This window comes from Pecten maximus, chromosome 7, assembly GCF_902652985.1.
Source record: "Pecten maximus chromosome 7, xPecMax1.1, whole genome shotgun sequence".
Taxonomy (NCBI): domain Eukaryota; kingdom Metazoa; phylum Mollusca; class Bivalvia; order Pectinida; family Pectinidae; genus Pecten; species Pecten maximus.
The window spans coordinates 26,918,274-26,934,535 of record NC_047021.1 but is presented as its reverse complement, the minus strand read 5'-3'; the positions used below and the strand labels follow the sequence as shown (position 1 = coordinate 26,934,535).

Here is a 16,262-nt window from a genome sequence, read left to right as displayed (position 1 = left end):
ATCCATACACTACAATTAAATAATACAACCCTGAAAATAAAACAAAGAAAACATTTCATAATTTTTGTCTTGGACCCTATATCCATGCATCAAAAAATGAAAGAATTTTTCTATCATATCTAATTACATAATTTCAGCTCTGACTACCCAAAAGGCACCATTTGCTGACATATTTATACTAGGCCACATCATTATTGATACATATTATGCCATCACAGATTTCCTGTATTACATCAACAATTTTGTTCACTTAACTATGATTCAGAAAACTTGGATTACATGGAGGAAAACAGTAATACACATAAAGGTATTTTCCATGTCACACTTCCAGGCCTCTTACTGAGAAAAAGTTGTTTGAATATTTATACACCTTTAACCTGTGGTCTTAAATGAATCGAAGGTTAAGGTTGTTTATTTGAACAAACTTTGTAGCCTTTTATCCTAGCATGCTACTGGTCCAATATGATGATGCTGGCCTTTTTATTCTATCATGAATATAGCTTTAGTCAGATATCTCTAGTGAAAACTTCACATCTCAATTTGTCTACATTAAAAAGAAAGCAACTGAATTATGGCTTCAATGACTACAAGAAAATTCCTCAAATTAGACAGTTCAAAATTTTTCAACAGTTTGGATGAATCTTAAGATAACAAAAACTTCTAAATTTATTTTTTTGCAATGAAAAGCAATTTCAGAATGTGCAAAAGAAGTACAACAAAATTTTAATACATTTAAATGGATTACCTAGCTAGATCACTTAAACAAACTCCAACATTCAGTTACATTTTCATGTGGAAGAATCTTTTGTTGGTATAGATTTTATAATCTTTACATGAAATGTTCAGTTGTATGAATGTTATTAGAAAATGGCTGTTATTGTGTGTAGGAGAGGTACCTGGATGTTATAAGGGTGTTATTATGTGTAAGTGACATACCTGGATGTTATTAGGGTGTAATTGTGTGTAAGTGATGTACCTGGATGTTATTAGGGTGTTATTTTGTGTAAGTTACGTACCTGGATGTTATTAGGGTGTTTTTGTGTGTAAGTGATGTACCTGGATGTTATTAGGGTGTTATTGTGTGTAAGTGATGTACCTGGATTTTATTAGGGTATTATTGTGTGTGACATACCTGGATGTTATTAGGGTGTTATTGTGTGTAAGTGATGTACCTGGATGTTATTAGGGTGTTATTGTGTGTAAGTGATGTACCTGGATGTTATTAGGGTGTTATTGTGTGTAAGTTACGTACCTGGATGTTATTAGGGTGTTATTGTGTGTAAGTTACGTACCTGGATGTTATTAGGGTGTTTTTGTGTGTAAGGAGACTGGATGTTATTAGTGTGTAAGTTACGTACGCTTGAGTTAGGGTGTTTTGTGTGTAGTGATGTACCTGGATGTTATTAGGGTGTTATTGTGTGTAAGTGATGTACCTGGATTTTATTAGGGTATTATTGTGTGTGACATACCTGGATGTTATTAGGGTGTTATTGTGTGTAAGTGATGTACCTGGATGATATTCGGGTGTTATTGTGTGTAAGTGATGTACCTGGATGTTATTAGGGTGTTATTGTGTGTAAGTGATGTACCTGGATGATATTCGGGTGTTATTGTGTGTAAGTGATGTACCTGGATGATATTCGGGTGTTATTGTGTGTAAGTGATGTACCTGGATGTTATTAGGGTGTTATTGTGTGTAAGTGATGTACCTGGATTTTATTAGGGTATTATTGTGTGTGACATACCTGGATGTTATTAGGGTGTTATTGTGTGTAAGTGATGTACCTGGATGATATTCGGGTGTTATTGTGTGTAAGTGATGTACCTGGATGTTATTAGGGTGTTATTGTGTGTAAGTGATGTACCTGGATGATATTCGGGTGTTATTGTGTGTAAGTTACGTACCTGGATGTTATTAGGGTGTTTTTGTGTGTAAGTGATGTACCTGGATGTTATTAGGGTGTTATTGTGTGTAAGTGATGTACCTGGATTTTATTAGGGTATTATTGTGTGTGACATACCTGGATGTTATTAGGGTGTTATTGTGTGTAAGTGATGTACCTGGATGATATTCGGGTGTTATTGTGTGTAAGTGATGTACCTGGATGATATTCGGGTGTTATTGTGTGTAAGTGATGTACCTGGATGAGGTTAGCGTTGATGTAATCTGATCCATCCACACCGGTTTCCTGCAGTATCACTCGGGAGTAGTCAACTGTCAATAAAGTTTATACATAATTTCAATATACATGCTGACAACAAAAGAAAATTTTTAAAAGGGCATATCTATTGAAGTAGAAATAACAGAAAATGATTATTAAGTTTAAAATATATGTACACATAATGTAAACAATTCAAATAGTAATGATGACAACAGTAGGACAAGACAATTTAACAAGTACAATCAATGATTCGAAAGCTCACCGGCGGCATCAATCACACTATGTATGCATTCATTTTCTATGTATGTATAAGCATGTCATTTTGAAATTGTACATCACATAAATCGCTCCTAGACCTCTAATGGATGTATAAACCAAATAAGAAGGATGTGGACTTACAATTGCAAGCTTTCCAAAACTTACACCAAAAATCTTTAAAGATGGTTTTTGTGCCAAAAAAATTAAGTCCACTAAATGGTAAAATGCCAAAAAAAACCCATTTTTTTCTGCATGAAAAAATAACATAACATCACTCCTGGACCTCTAATGAATGCATAAACCAAATTAGAAGGGTGTGAGGTGTACACCTTTGGACTTATCCCCAAAACTTTAAAGTGAGTTTTGGCGCCAAAAAAGTTAAGTCCACAAAATGGTAAAATGCGAAAAAATCACAATTTTTCTGCATGATTTTGCTATAACATCACTTCTAGCCTTCTAATAATTGTATAAACCAAATTAGAAGGGTGTGAGGTATATACTTTTGGACTTAGAAGCTTTCCAAAAACTGATCCCAAAAACTTTAAAGTGGATTTTGGTGCTAAAAAAGTTAAGTAACCGGTGAGCTAATAAAGGGCAATAACTCTGGATATGGGAAACATAATTTTAGTGAGAAACACTCCCTCATTTCAAGCTAAACAAAGTATGATCATATATTTGGTCTTGGAAAATGGGACTGTGAATAACAATGGTACACACATTTTCACCTCAGCCAAATCACTACCATGGTAAGTGGCCACAGTGGTCATGTCTTAAGAAAAGTAGCCAGTGGTCAGTTCATGATGATATTAGCAATGTATATATGTATGAATTAAGCATAGGATCTTCTAAATCAAATTGTTTAAGTTTCCTTGCAAATGCAATGGATTGTGATGTAGAAATTGTCATGAAGCGATGAGGCGTCCGGTGATGCCCGCTGTTAAAGGGTTTTGGACACATAGGGTATTTTTCCATTTTGTTAGCCCGACCCCATAAATGTTGGCTGACACAGGTTTTACTTCGCCTTACAAAGCTGTTTATCTATTTAAGGCCAGTAGGGGGATATTGCTGCTGGCTGAAAAATTTAATGAGCTAGGTGGTCACGTGGTCCGACGCGTCATCTGGTTCACCTCACCAGTATCACTAGGCTAGAATCTGCCTCATTATATGCATTTATAGAGGGAAACTTCAAAGAGCCCCATATTATTTTGTAAACATTGAAAGCAATGACAGTGAATGTCCTGATTTTATCATCTTACATGTTTAGATTTTCTTTCCACACCTCATGTCTGTAATTGTATAATCAAAATAGTAGACCAGCGGACAATATCATAACCTTGGTAATTTACTAATATCACATGTCATCTTTTTATTTTTTTTTTATTTTAAAAACTCAAACAATGGCATATACACTATAGGTCTACTCAGAGATGTAAATATCACTATACAGTGAGGTGACAAAATGATCTCACTTGTGCAGTCTTTTTACAGTGATTAATTTTCCTAGTCTTTATTTTTGGCATAATTTGATAAGATTTTGTACACTTTTAAGAACATGTTTTACCCTTTCCTGACATAATATTAACATAAAAATATCCATTTCTTAATTTTGCAAGATAAAGATTTAATTGATAAAAATGCAGTAGCTTTGAAATACAGTTGTCTCATCCTGATGTAATTTAATTAGATAGTACGTAATCACAGAACTGATTTTTTTTTATCTGAGACGATACATGGGTTTTTTGTACATTGAACTTTGAGGATTTCCTTTGTACATATTAAATCAAGAATTTTAAAATATTGGTTGAAATTAAAGCGTCCAGATAATTTTTTACTCAAAGCATGTTATGATGACATGTTGGAAACTAAAGATCCTTGGATTCTTTATTTAAATCAGTAACTTTGAACTGTCAGTCTTGGGTAAATGTTTGAAGAAATCAGTTACTGTTCTGATCAATTTTACAGTAATGTATTCAAACAACGTCCTTTTTTGACAATTTCCTTAAAGAATGTTTTATGAAGGTTATGAAGGAAATGTTTTTGATGTGGTGATATGTTACGCAGACATTCGTATTGATTTGATTATCATTTTAAATACTATAGTATGTTTAAACGTATTCAGTTACTCAAAGTAGAAAATATAAAAGAACTTAACAATTTAGGAAAATATTTATCACTAGCAAATAAACTAAAGGAAAGATTTTTTATAAGATTTTAATTAGAATATATTCGTTTTTAATGATTATTTCTCTGTTTCCCTGTAACAAAATCTGACAAATTAGCTTATTGAATTATAAATCATGTAAGAGTGGATGCCTTTGTCCATTAATGTTATATACTATTTTATCCAATAAGTTGTAAAACTTACGGAATAAAGTTGAATTTAATACAGTTGTTTAATGAATAACGGGATCATCACTGGAGTACATGTAACCAATTCACTGTTGTAACCCAATATATTAATGTAAAGTATTCCCACATCACAAAACCTTTGGTAGATATAGTGTGTAAATAGTGATTTAATGCGACACACATTTGGGTGTTTATAACGTTAGCTACACAATCATCTCCGCAGCAGTGAACCTGTGACGTAGGAGGCTGACCGACCTCTTGTGTAGGAGGCTGACCGACCTCGTTATCATAATCAGAATGAAATTTTGCATATAGGTCAGTTGTCCAGATGGGCCCATGCTGTGCCCTGTATCTCAGCGTGTATATACACAACCCCAGGAGTGTGAGGTAATTTGACTGGCTTTTCAGAAAACCAACCTATAGACAACTTTAACCTTTTTGTGTCTAAAACCCTTTAATATCTGTACATGTATGTCCAAGCCCCCAGCTCTGGGTTGCGATTTCGAAACCTAGGTGGGGCAGTTGCCAGGTACTGACTGTAGGCCGGTGGTTTTTCTCCGGGTACTCCGGCTTTCCTCCACCTCCAAAACCTGGCACGTCCTTAAATGACCCTGGCTGTTAATAGGACGTTAAACAAAAACAAACAAACATGTCTGAGCCCCTGTCTCCAAAAACTTGTACATACAATGTTATGTGTGTCTGTACAGTAACATCGTCTGAGGACAAAGTGTGCAGATAACTAGACACTCACAGGCAATGATGTCCTTGTATCTGTTTTTCTTCATGTTGAAAGGCTCCCTTCCATACTCTGCAGGGAAAGTTTTTTTCTCTTTGTCTTGTGCTGCCTTTTCACGTAGATCCTGAAACAAAATCATGAATATGTAAAAAGTCTTCAAAAAGAAACTGATGTAATACGCTATCATATGATTCAGATATAAATCATAAAATGGCACTTTCTCCTTCACCTAGTAACCATTCAGGCAGTATTGAAATATTGATTAAACAGTATTTTATGGAAAATCAACATCGGCTCAACACTGAATGATCTTTAATGGATCAATGTAATTCTTAATTGTTTTCCTTTTTATCAGGGAGAAACTTGTTGTAATTGAAATGGGAAAAAGAACCATGGAGAAATTTCAATTGACAAAATTCAGAATGATGTGTTGATGTGTGGTGTCAGGTATCATGTTATACCTGTATGTGGTGTCGGGTATCATGTTATACCTGTGTGTGGTGTCAGGTATCATGTTATACCTGTGTGTGGTGTCAGGTATCATGTTATACCTGTGTGTGGTGTCAGGTATCATGTTATACCTGTGTGTGGTGTCGGGTATCATGTTATACCTGTGTGTGGTGTCGGGTATCATGTTATACCTGTGTGTGGTGTCAGGTATCATGTTATACCTGTGTGTGGTGTCAGGTATCATGTTATACCTGTGTGTGGTGTCAGGTATCATGTTATACCTGTGTGTGGTGGTAGGTATCATGTTATACCTGTGTGGTGTCAGGTATCATGTTATACCTGTGTGTGGTGTCAGGTATCATGTTATACCTGTGTGGTGTCAGGTATCATGTTATACCTGTGTGTGGTGTCAGGTATCATGTTAAACCTGTGTGGTGTCAGGTATCATGTTATACCTGTGTGTGGTGTCAAGTATCATGTTAAACCTGTGTGGTGTCAGGTATCATGTTATACCTGTGTGTGGTGTCAAGTATCATGTTAAACCTGTGTGGTGTCAGGTATCATGTTATATCTGTGTAGTGTCAGGTATCACCTGTGGGGTATGGTTTTTTAACCGTATCATGATCGATATGTGATGCAGACCTGGATTAAATAAAGATTAGATATACAAATTTAAACAAACGTGTGTGATTAGCTGTGATAACAAGTACATCTCTGAGGGATACTCCTATAACATAAGAGGCCGTTGGTCGGCTCTTTTTCTATCGGATATTATTTTGCCGACTGCGACGAGGTTACACGGCGCCTGTCATAAGTATCTCGCCGTGTAAAACCTCTAACATTGTAGGAGTACTCTGAGGGACAGTTTTATTTTTATATAGCCAGTCTATTGCATCTGTCAAAGAAGTAAATGAACGTAGCTCTGTATGCAGTTATTAAGTAAATAATATTTTCTGATGGATGGAAATTAAACATTTTCTATAAAACAATTCGTATAAACCGTATTAATTGTTTACCAATTGGGGGGCATTTCGTGCTCGTCTCTGTTCTATATTTAGCAACAGGATGCTAAGTTAATATGATACACCTGTGACAAACTGCATGTGTTGGTGTTTAGTACCCAATTTTTACCAATTATATTTTGTTTACTGTTGGTTTGGGTTGTCATATACTGGTACATATATACTACGTCCGGTGACCACGGTCCAGTATACCAGTGTATACAAACTGACCTGTTTACCTGGGTCAGTGGTACCTGTCACCTACCCTATACTCCCGGTGGAAGCCATTCCCTGCCGGGTCCTCCTCATTCGTGAGATCGTCCACATGGTTGATGAACTTATTTAAGTTGGTTTGAAGCTGTATCAGTCTATCCTCCATCGCGTAACAAAACCACAAAACCTCACAACATTTCCCTCGATAAGGAAGTAATTTCTAATCACGTGACTTGTATCTTTTGTGTTCCTGTTTGTCGGTATAGTGTAATTTTAGACTACCATATATATATACACACACACAATATCAGCATATATCATGTGTGTGTATTATACTTCCGGTATCTATACATGTGTATCTATTTATTGCAGGAAATCGTGACTTTAGAGTACTAAAACATACAACATTTACCTCGGACGTACACCGTACCTTAAAACCATGTGTACGGACATGGCATTTGTCTATGTTTACCTGTCCATTATAGCTCCCATACTAGAACTATATAAAGCTAAAACACATTACTACATCGCTGCATGTTTGCTCTATAATTTGTAAATTTCTGGAGACAGATCTTATGTTTCAGAACTTGTTTCTGAATTCGAATTTGCCAACAGGGGCATGTCTTGTCTTATATCAAACAAGAAATATCTTTAAAAAAGATAAACGGCATAGTTTTAATGCTCGCGGTTATAATGTAAAACTACTGGTGAAATAAGTTAACGAACTACATTGTAATTAATAAATGCGCAGTTTCAGCACGGATAACAAAATTATATCAGTTTGAGTCATTTTTGGTTATTATAAGCAGAGACATATAAGACTGCAAATGTGTCATTTGAATAGATGCATCCACTTATTCAGCTTGCATTCAATTTAAAAGCGACATCACGGTAAAAACGTTGCAATTTTCATTGAATGTACGCGTTTTGTTCCTTTCCAATTATGTTTCTGTGCTCTCCCAATGTTCACAGTCAATCCCTATGTCCAGCTTGACCACTCGATTTAGTTGGGAATCCCCCTCTAAATTTAGCGCGGAAATTATTTTTAAATCATTACGTGACTGTTTAGAAATCGTGGCAGCACAAACACACGATAGTTTACAAGGCGATATCTATATTCCATCTGGGTTAGTTGGATAACGATATTATACAGTGGTTTATATTACGGCACATATATTTATGCGTAAATAAGTGTAAACATTGTTCATATAGTATAGTGACAGTAGCGATGTACGTATACTGGTACAGACTGTATAAATATTACCGAGTTTGTGGAACTATTATAGAGTTTGTGTTAATATTACCAAGTTTGTGTAAATATTACTGAGATTGTGGAAATCTTACCGAGTTTGTGTAAATATTACCGAGATTGTCATGACCTACTATCAAACAATCAAGCAGAATACGAGCGGCGTCCGTATTACTGCTGTTTTCATGTTTGAACTGTTACAGTGTATTGTACTGCTTCCCAAGTTAAATTCTAGGACTGTGTTTGACCCATTTCCCTATTATTCTCTTCATTGCGGAAGCTGTTATCACACTATGGTGGCATGGATTTGCCATTACATAACGAGATAATTTTGTCATTATAGCGAGACAAATATACCATATAGCGAGATAATAAAACCGACATCGCGAGATAATTTAATGCGTTTATGAAGTCGCTATCTCGAAATCTTGCCGCATTAGATGCTGCTACTGACATGGATTTTTTTTCTTGTCAACGTCACGTGACCCCCATTCGGAAGTTCAGCGCGCCATAGGTATCCAATATGCTTTACTTAGTTTACCTGTTTGTTGTAGGTGTTGGGCCGTTCAGCTTCCCTGTCCAAGCCTCGTGTGCACTGGCGCGCTGAACTTCCGAATGGAGTTCACGTGACGTTGACAAGAAAAAAATCCATGACAGCAGTAGCATCTAATGCGGCAAGATGTCGAGATAGTGACTTCGTAAACGCATTAAATTATCTCGCTATGTCGGTTGTTTTATCTCGCTATGTCGTTTTATTATCTCGCTATATGGTATATTTATCTCGCTATAATGACAAAATTATCTCGTTATGTGATGGCAGATCCATGCCACCATAGTTATCGTTTTCAACCGCAGTCGATTCACATTGGTAGCCATTTTTGTTTCCATGTGTTTATTCAGATTGTTGATCAGCGAATTGTGATAACCTTTTAATAATTGATAATTGATGTTTTTATGTACCTAAATCATCGAATTCGAATGGTTATTGTTCAGAAGGTTATTTATTTTTAAAGATATACCCAATAATAAGATAAAAAATACAAAATAAATATTGGTTAACCGTGAGGTCCCTTTAACTTTGTTTCGTTTTTAACTGTATATCTGCATTTTGCATTGACCGCTACATTGACCAATCACATACTTCATCTTGACCAGTAACGCCACCTGTCGCGTCATATCCGGGGCCAAAACAAAATTAGACGGCTATGCCGAAAAATATTTTTTAATATAAGACTTGAAATGCCCCTGTGATCTGGCTTGTTATAGCTGTACTTTCACATTCTACTTGACAATAATTAATTGAAATAAAGTTAATATTATATATGTTGATAGTTGCCTGTGTCCATACTAATCATTTGCCATGTTTTCATTAGACACATATAGGGTGCTAAACTGCAGTATATTTATTTCAAAACAAAGGTAAAATAAAATGAATTAAAGCACATAGAAATAACTACAGTGATCGTTTCAACGATTACATCATTTTAACGTGAACTACTTTTTAATAATAGACTTCTGTTTGCATTATGGTTTATTTCACTTAAGTGAAATAGAATTTCAATGAAATGAAATAAATTTTATTCATTTTTAAAAGAGAATCCTTTTCACTTATGTGAAATAGAATTTCACTGAAATGAAATAAATTTTATTCATCTTAAGAGAGAATCTTTTTCACTAAGTGAAATAAATCATAATGCGAATGCTGAAGTTGAGAAGTTAGTACACCCACTCTCATATGGGGCGCCGTTTTGCTATTTATTCCCATTTGGTGATATCACCTATTCGAATAGGTGATATCACTTATTGAAACGAATAGGTGATATCACTTTAGAACAATACAAACGACTGCTCCCAAATAAGTATAATGGTACAGTAGATGTTGGAGGTTTTTTTTTTTATAAAAATAAAACGTTTCAATTAATATGCATATATCTACAAAAAACGTCATATTTTTTTACATTTTATAAAATAACCATTTACAGTCTAAAATATTTTAATATACATATTATCCTGTTTCTAACGCGATAACTTTGCAGAATGTCGTCATTGGCTCGATTATCCATTTTGAATGCCTATAGTTATCCCTAATATTCACTGAGACATGTTACACATGATGAAATTGGGGAGCAGTTTTCCAAATTTTATAAGTGATATCACCTATTCGAATAGGTGATATCACTTAAGAATATTTTTAAGTGATATCACCTATTCGAATAAGTGATATCACCTATTCGTTTCATTAAGTGATATCACCTATTCGACCTGTTTGATAGATAAGATTTAGGCAAGTAGGAGACTTAAACTTAAAAATGATAAACTTACTCTAATTTGAAATATCTTCTGTCTACAACACAGAGTGGTGATAGAGTCTTTAAGTTTTTGCTGAAAAGTATCAGAGTAGATATGTTGTGATTCTGAAGCGAGGAAGGGTTAACAACAAAAGCTCGAGAAGTTAAAATTTCTCTTTTCAATACCATCGTGTTTCTGCCCTTCAAATGCCAGAATGTTTCCTCCGCGATAAAACAACGATCTTGATGTGAATGTTTGCACGAAATCATTAAATCTTAGGTTATAAGAAAATCATGCAGATATACAGCATATTTTATCGAGAAAAGGACCGGAATATATCTTGTTGAACCTATATATCTTTCCCCCGCCCCACTCCGCCATTAAACCACCGCCTTAGATATCGAAGTCCGTGATTGAAACGTGTTCTGATAAAACAACACAGCATTAACAATACCACAATACAACAAAAGAGCAAACTAAAAGAAACATAACACTAATCTAATAATATCGAACCAGAGTACGTGTATGTGGTACTCTCTGCCTCCGTTTTGAAACTATGCATTTCTTAGACATGCGGAGTTGTCGTTCTTTGGCCACTAATGGACGAAATTAGCTAGATGAAAAGTGATCACAGAAGATAAAACATTTTCAATAATATCAGAAATTCGGGTGGTGGTCATCACATCTTAGACCATCTAAGACGAGGTCTCAAATGACCTATTACAATCGCAGTTTATCCGTCGCCGTGTGTCGTACGCAATTTACAATGTCGGCTTCTTCTCAATAACCAAGAGGCATATGGTCTTGATATCGGATGCTGGACTACAAATCATGTTGAAAATCACAGCTTTTAGAAGTTAAATATTCATTTGAAAACAAAACGTCATCTGTGAGTTTACATATCAGAAATTACATGACCGGTAAGGCCATTGGTGTTCTTTTTTAATCGAGTGCTGTTTTCATGGTCGGAACAACAACGGGTATATCTGTATTAATATTGTAACTTACCTGTCCATGATAATTAATCACGTAGCACGTGACCAGATAACTAAATACCTGTCATAGTCTATGATTGGTCTCTGACTTGACCGTGTCTATTAACGGATGTGCTTCATGCTTTGTTGCACAAAGTCGGAATAAAAAGTGAGATGAGACCCAGTCCACTATTGGCAAGGATTGTCATTTCGAATTCTACTAAAGATGATACTTGGTCATGGCCATAAGATGGTTGATTACAAGTGAAGTAGACGTAGTGGAGATGGAGAAACTGAAAAGGTTTCAGAACTTATTCCATATACAAGAGCCTAGCCGCTCCTCTTCTAGGGGAATCACATGTCTATTCACTTCAGTTATAAGTACATTATCGAATATGTTTCAACTAAACTAGTTATACAAGAATATAAATTAGGAGCAATTTTCTATCATTCATTTACACAACATTAATTTCCTTTGGCCTTCGTCAATTTTGCGCCGGGATTCGTCATACAAGGTTTGCTGAAATCCTTGCAGCTGTTCCATTGTAGTAGTCTTTGAATGGAAAAGTTAACAAACACCACACGATGGGATAAAATCAGTTTTTCGGGTTAGCTAGCTAAGGAATTAGTATTGCCCCTGATAAATACGGGAGTGTCCTTTCATCTTAAACTTAAATTGATCAAGATCAAAACACGGGATTTCCATGCAAGGAAATTACCTTGGGTATATGTTATCGATCGGACGGTCCCTTTATAGGTTTTACCTTCGATTTCTCTACGCCGAAGTTTCCTTCTATGACCGACTACGCATTCTTCTTTTTTACCATTTGATTCCTGTGACCTTGAGCCAAGGGCAAGTTCAGCGATGACCTTGAAACGTTACACCTATCGTCAAAAGAGCATATTCTATAAGATGTGATTAAAAGAAACTGTTTTATATAAAGGAGTTTCATTTTTTTTTTACCAATTGACCCCTGTGACCTTGAATGAAGGTCGAGGTCAACCATAAGCACAACTTTTGTAGCCAACCAGCTCTTTATACCAAAGATGATGTCTGTATGTCTTCAGGAGGAAGAGCAGAAACCTCTCCTCGCATTTTTTTTGAGAATTTTGAATTTTGGCGGGAAACTGAACATTTTCAGTGCCATATATATCATTTTGATGTTATCACCTTGAAACATTGAGCATACCATCATACAAACATGTTCTTTACCAATTTGTTTTTGTTTTTTTTGGGTTTTTTAATTATTTAGGCCATGTGACCTCAATCTAATTAAAATATAGATGTTCATTCTCACTACGTTATGTAGTGAGAATCAGCATCTAAATTTTGATTAGATTGATGTGACCTTGAATGAATGTCAAGGTCAAAAACAGGCATACCACTTGTAGCTAACCACACATCCTATCTACGCACCAAATAGCAAATGTGTGTGTGTCAGGGTGAAGATGAAGAAACATGTAAGTGATTTTTTTTTAGAGAATTTCGAATTTTTGGGAGGAAATCAATATTTTTCAAAGTGTGATATAATATCTTCGTCATTTTTTAAGGCATGCTTTAACTTGAGTTGAAAACGTTTTAAAGTGTTTGCTCTTTATTTGAGCCCATCGCGAGCCCTTGACTTTGGCACATTCTCTAAATACATGTCATGGATAAATGTTAGCCCGGAGCAAGACCTATACATCAAACAGTTAAGAACTTATGACCAGAACATTTTTAAAGCATAATTTATATATCTGTGACCTTTGAACTCGTGATCGTAAAATTGTTAGTATATGTATTAAGATATGAAAGCTTTATCAGTTTTCGTTTATGAGCAAAATAGTTTACTTGATTTGTGGAAATAGGAGAAAAAATAATAAGAAAAAAGGCATAACGAAAAGAATAGAAATTTCCATCCGAATTGGAAATCTTTAATTCCATACCAGAGTAGATCTACCGTATATTTTCCTGTTACTCCCATTCTCCAATTCACCAGCTTTATCGTCACATTTTTAATTAAATGACAAATAATCAGAAAATATATGAATAAAGGTCTTTCGTCCTGTTTTGTTTCTGAATGAACGTGGATACGCTATCGCGTCGATGTAAGAGTTGCTTCCCTTTCACCATCCCTGTTGTCAACGTAACGAGGGCCGCGGTCGTTGTTTCGTTTTTGAAACAAGGACGGACCTGTTGATTTTTTGTTGTTTTCAAGCGAGCTTTATCAAAGACCTCCATTATATCTTCAGGTCCGTCAAAATATATGCCTAAAATATTACATTTATAAACGAACAGCCCCCTGACTAAATGTGACAGGGCTTTTAGACGACCTATTTTTATTAAATATTATTACCGTCATCCAGATACAGACACAGCTGTAATCAATGCAGAGGACAACATGCCGTGGGTGGAAGAGTTGGACGTCAATAAAGACACTAACTAGGAACATCGCGACCTTAGGTGCCATTGGACACAAAAAGGATAGTAAAGCTGAGATGAAGTGAAGTGAAGCATGCTATGAGCGAATTCCACCTTCTCTCAATAGTTTTTACTCATTCAATCATTAGTTTTAATATTGGATTGAGGTTTTAAGTTTGAACAGATTTGATATCATCTAATCCCATTTTGTAATGGAACAATCAATTATTCTTTATCTATCACGTTTGACCCCATGACTTTTGAAGTAGTCCAAGGCCGTTTGTTTTAACAATCTCGACATACCTTCGTCCTACTGGCCAAAGCGGTTTGATAGGGAGAATGACATGGGCAGACAAAAATGATGGACATTGTGTACCAGCTAATTAAGAGGCCCAGAGTCGCTCATATGGCCAGTTAGGATTATTGGCAAAATTATCATTTGTAGGTCTTTTTAGAACTTTTAACTATTTTGCCCCTATAGGTCAAGGTCATTTATAAGAGGTAATTTTACCACTCTGCCCTAGGTAAATACTTACTGGCAAAAATATCTGGCCTCTGGGTCTTCTGGATCTTGAGAAGATTCTGTAATTTTGTAACATACTTGATATAGCAGGTACTTACTGTGTAAAGAGGAGTACCTGGGTCTTTTAGAAAATAAGCAGAAGATTGGCAGACACTTTGAACTATTTGGTCCCTGTGACCTTATAAATATGTCAATGTCATTTATATAAGGAAACTTTACACCACCTGTCCTTGGCACTTTTTGCCATTTGAGCTAATAAAAACCAAACGAAATGTTAAGATTTCATATTCTGGTATTTTATTTTATCATTTTCTCAAATATTCTGTACAAATATAATGCTTCATTCTGACTCGCACACAACCAACATCAATAACATGTTTACATCTTTAATAAATTAAAAAGGTTCAACTTTCATGCAACAGTTTGAATTACTAATGGTGTGCCTCAGCTACATGGTAAAACCCATACACAGGAGTAAACACACCTCAACTACACATGTAAAACATGTCAACGAGTGATGGATTCATTGGAAACAGAAATAACAGACACAGGGGGCATAACACCAAATTCTATAATATCTGTCAACATTTGTAATATCCATATCATTATAGTTTTGAACAAAGTTTATGCCAAATGTTTGCAGTTTATTCTGATGTTGTGAAATATATTTAGTGGTCATTACAACACATCAGCTATATTAAAGAATTAACCGTCACTTTGTATCCCTGTAATTCAATAAGAGCGACAGTCAATGGAGGTATTAAGATGCACTCTAATGTGAGTGACTATCTGGAGAGTGTGTGATAAACAAGAAATTAACATTTTTTATCATTATTGTTTTATTTATCTGCATTACGAATGTTTTACTTTTTAATTTTTTTTATATATTAAAAAAGTTAAGTATTTTATTAATCTTGGTTCTAAAAGACATACATTTAAAGAAAATTTTTCTTTATGGTTATTATGAATCAAATATACATCAGCAGAGTTGACTAAATGCAATTTCCTTTTAAATGTGGGATAATCAAAGCTGAAAACTAATGTATGTATATAGGTGCATTAAAATGCTTAATTGTGACATTCTGGTTAACAGGGTGGGATTTGGGCATTTTATAAATATTTAAAATCTTTCAGAGATTAAAATCTTATTACTAAATAAATATTCATTCAATCACATAAAACAATACTTGAGGAAACAACCATTTCAATTTTTATACACGTTGTAAAATGTATATGTATGAAACATCAAATAAATTTCTATAATATGAAAATGAAGCAGTAAAATTTAAAATGTGTATCAAAAGTTATACCAATGCATCAACCATAACTTGTCACATTACAACTTCTTTTAGTTTGAAAATGAATGTTGGTGTCAAATTGCCATTGTTTGTGACAAACATTGTATTGAGTATTTCTATTGTTTCCTGTAAAATGATATCCTCTGTATACCCATCACATTTTACATAGGAGGATCATTACAATTGAAGACATTATTATTCCAGCAGTAATAAACATGTTTAGCTATGCTACGTCGCCAAGAAACGGTATTTATTTATGATATTTATCATTGGAAACATGAATAAGTTGCTGTAAAACTTGTATACAATACCAAAAGTTACATACTTCACAATATTACCACCCTACAAAAGTTACCAAC

At 34.9% G+C, this 16,262-nt stretch overlaps 1 protein-coding gene across 3 annotated transcripts in view; it reads right to left on the bottom strand.

Moving 5' to 3' along the window:
- The window catches only part of LOC117330418 (tyrosine-protein phosphatase non-receptor type 12-like), a 43,592-nt gene extending 36,158 nt beyond the window's left edge, over window positions 1–7,434 (bottom strand). For all 3 annotated transcript variants that reach the window (XR_004533341.1, XM_033888692.1, XM_033888693.1), the window contains exons 1-3: window positions 7,222–7,434; window positions 5,521–5,629; window positions 2,142–2,215 (exon numbers count right to left, since the gene is read on the bottom strand). Coding sequence is in view for 2 of the 3 variants with exons in the window: in XM_033888692.1 (XP_033744583.1) it covers window positions 2,142–2,215; window positions 5,521–5,629; window positions 7,222–7,335 (297 nt within the window). In the remaining variant the exon portion in view is untranslated. The remainder of the gene's footprint in view (window positions 1–2,141; window positions 2,216–5,520; window positions 5,630–7,221) is intronic.
- Window positions 7,435–16,262: the final 8,828 nt, after the last annotated feature.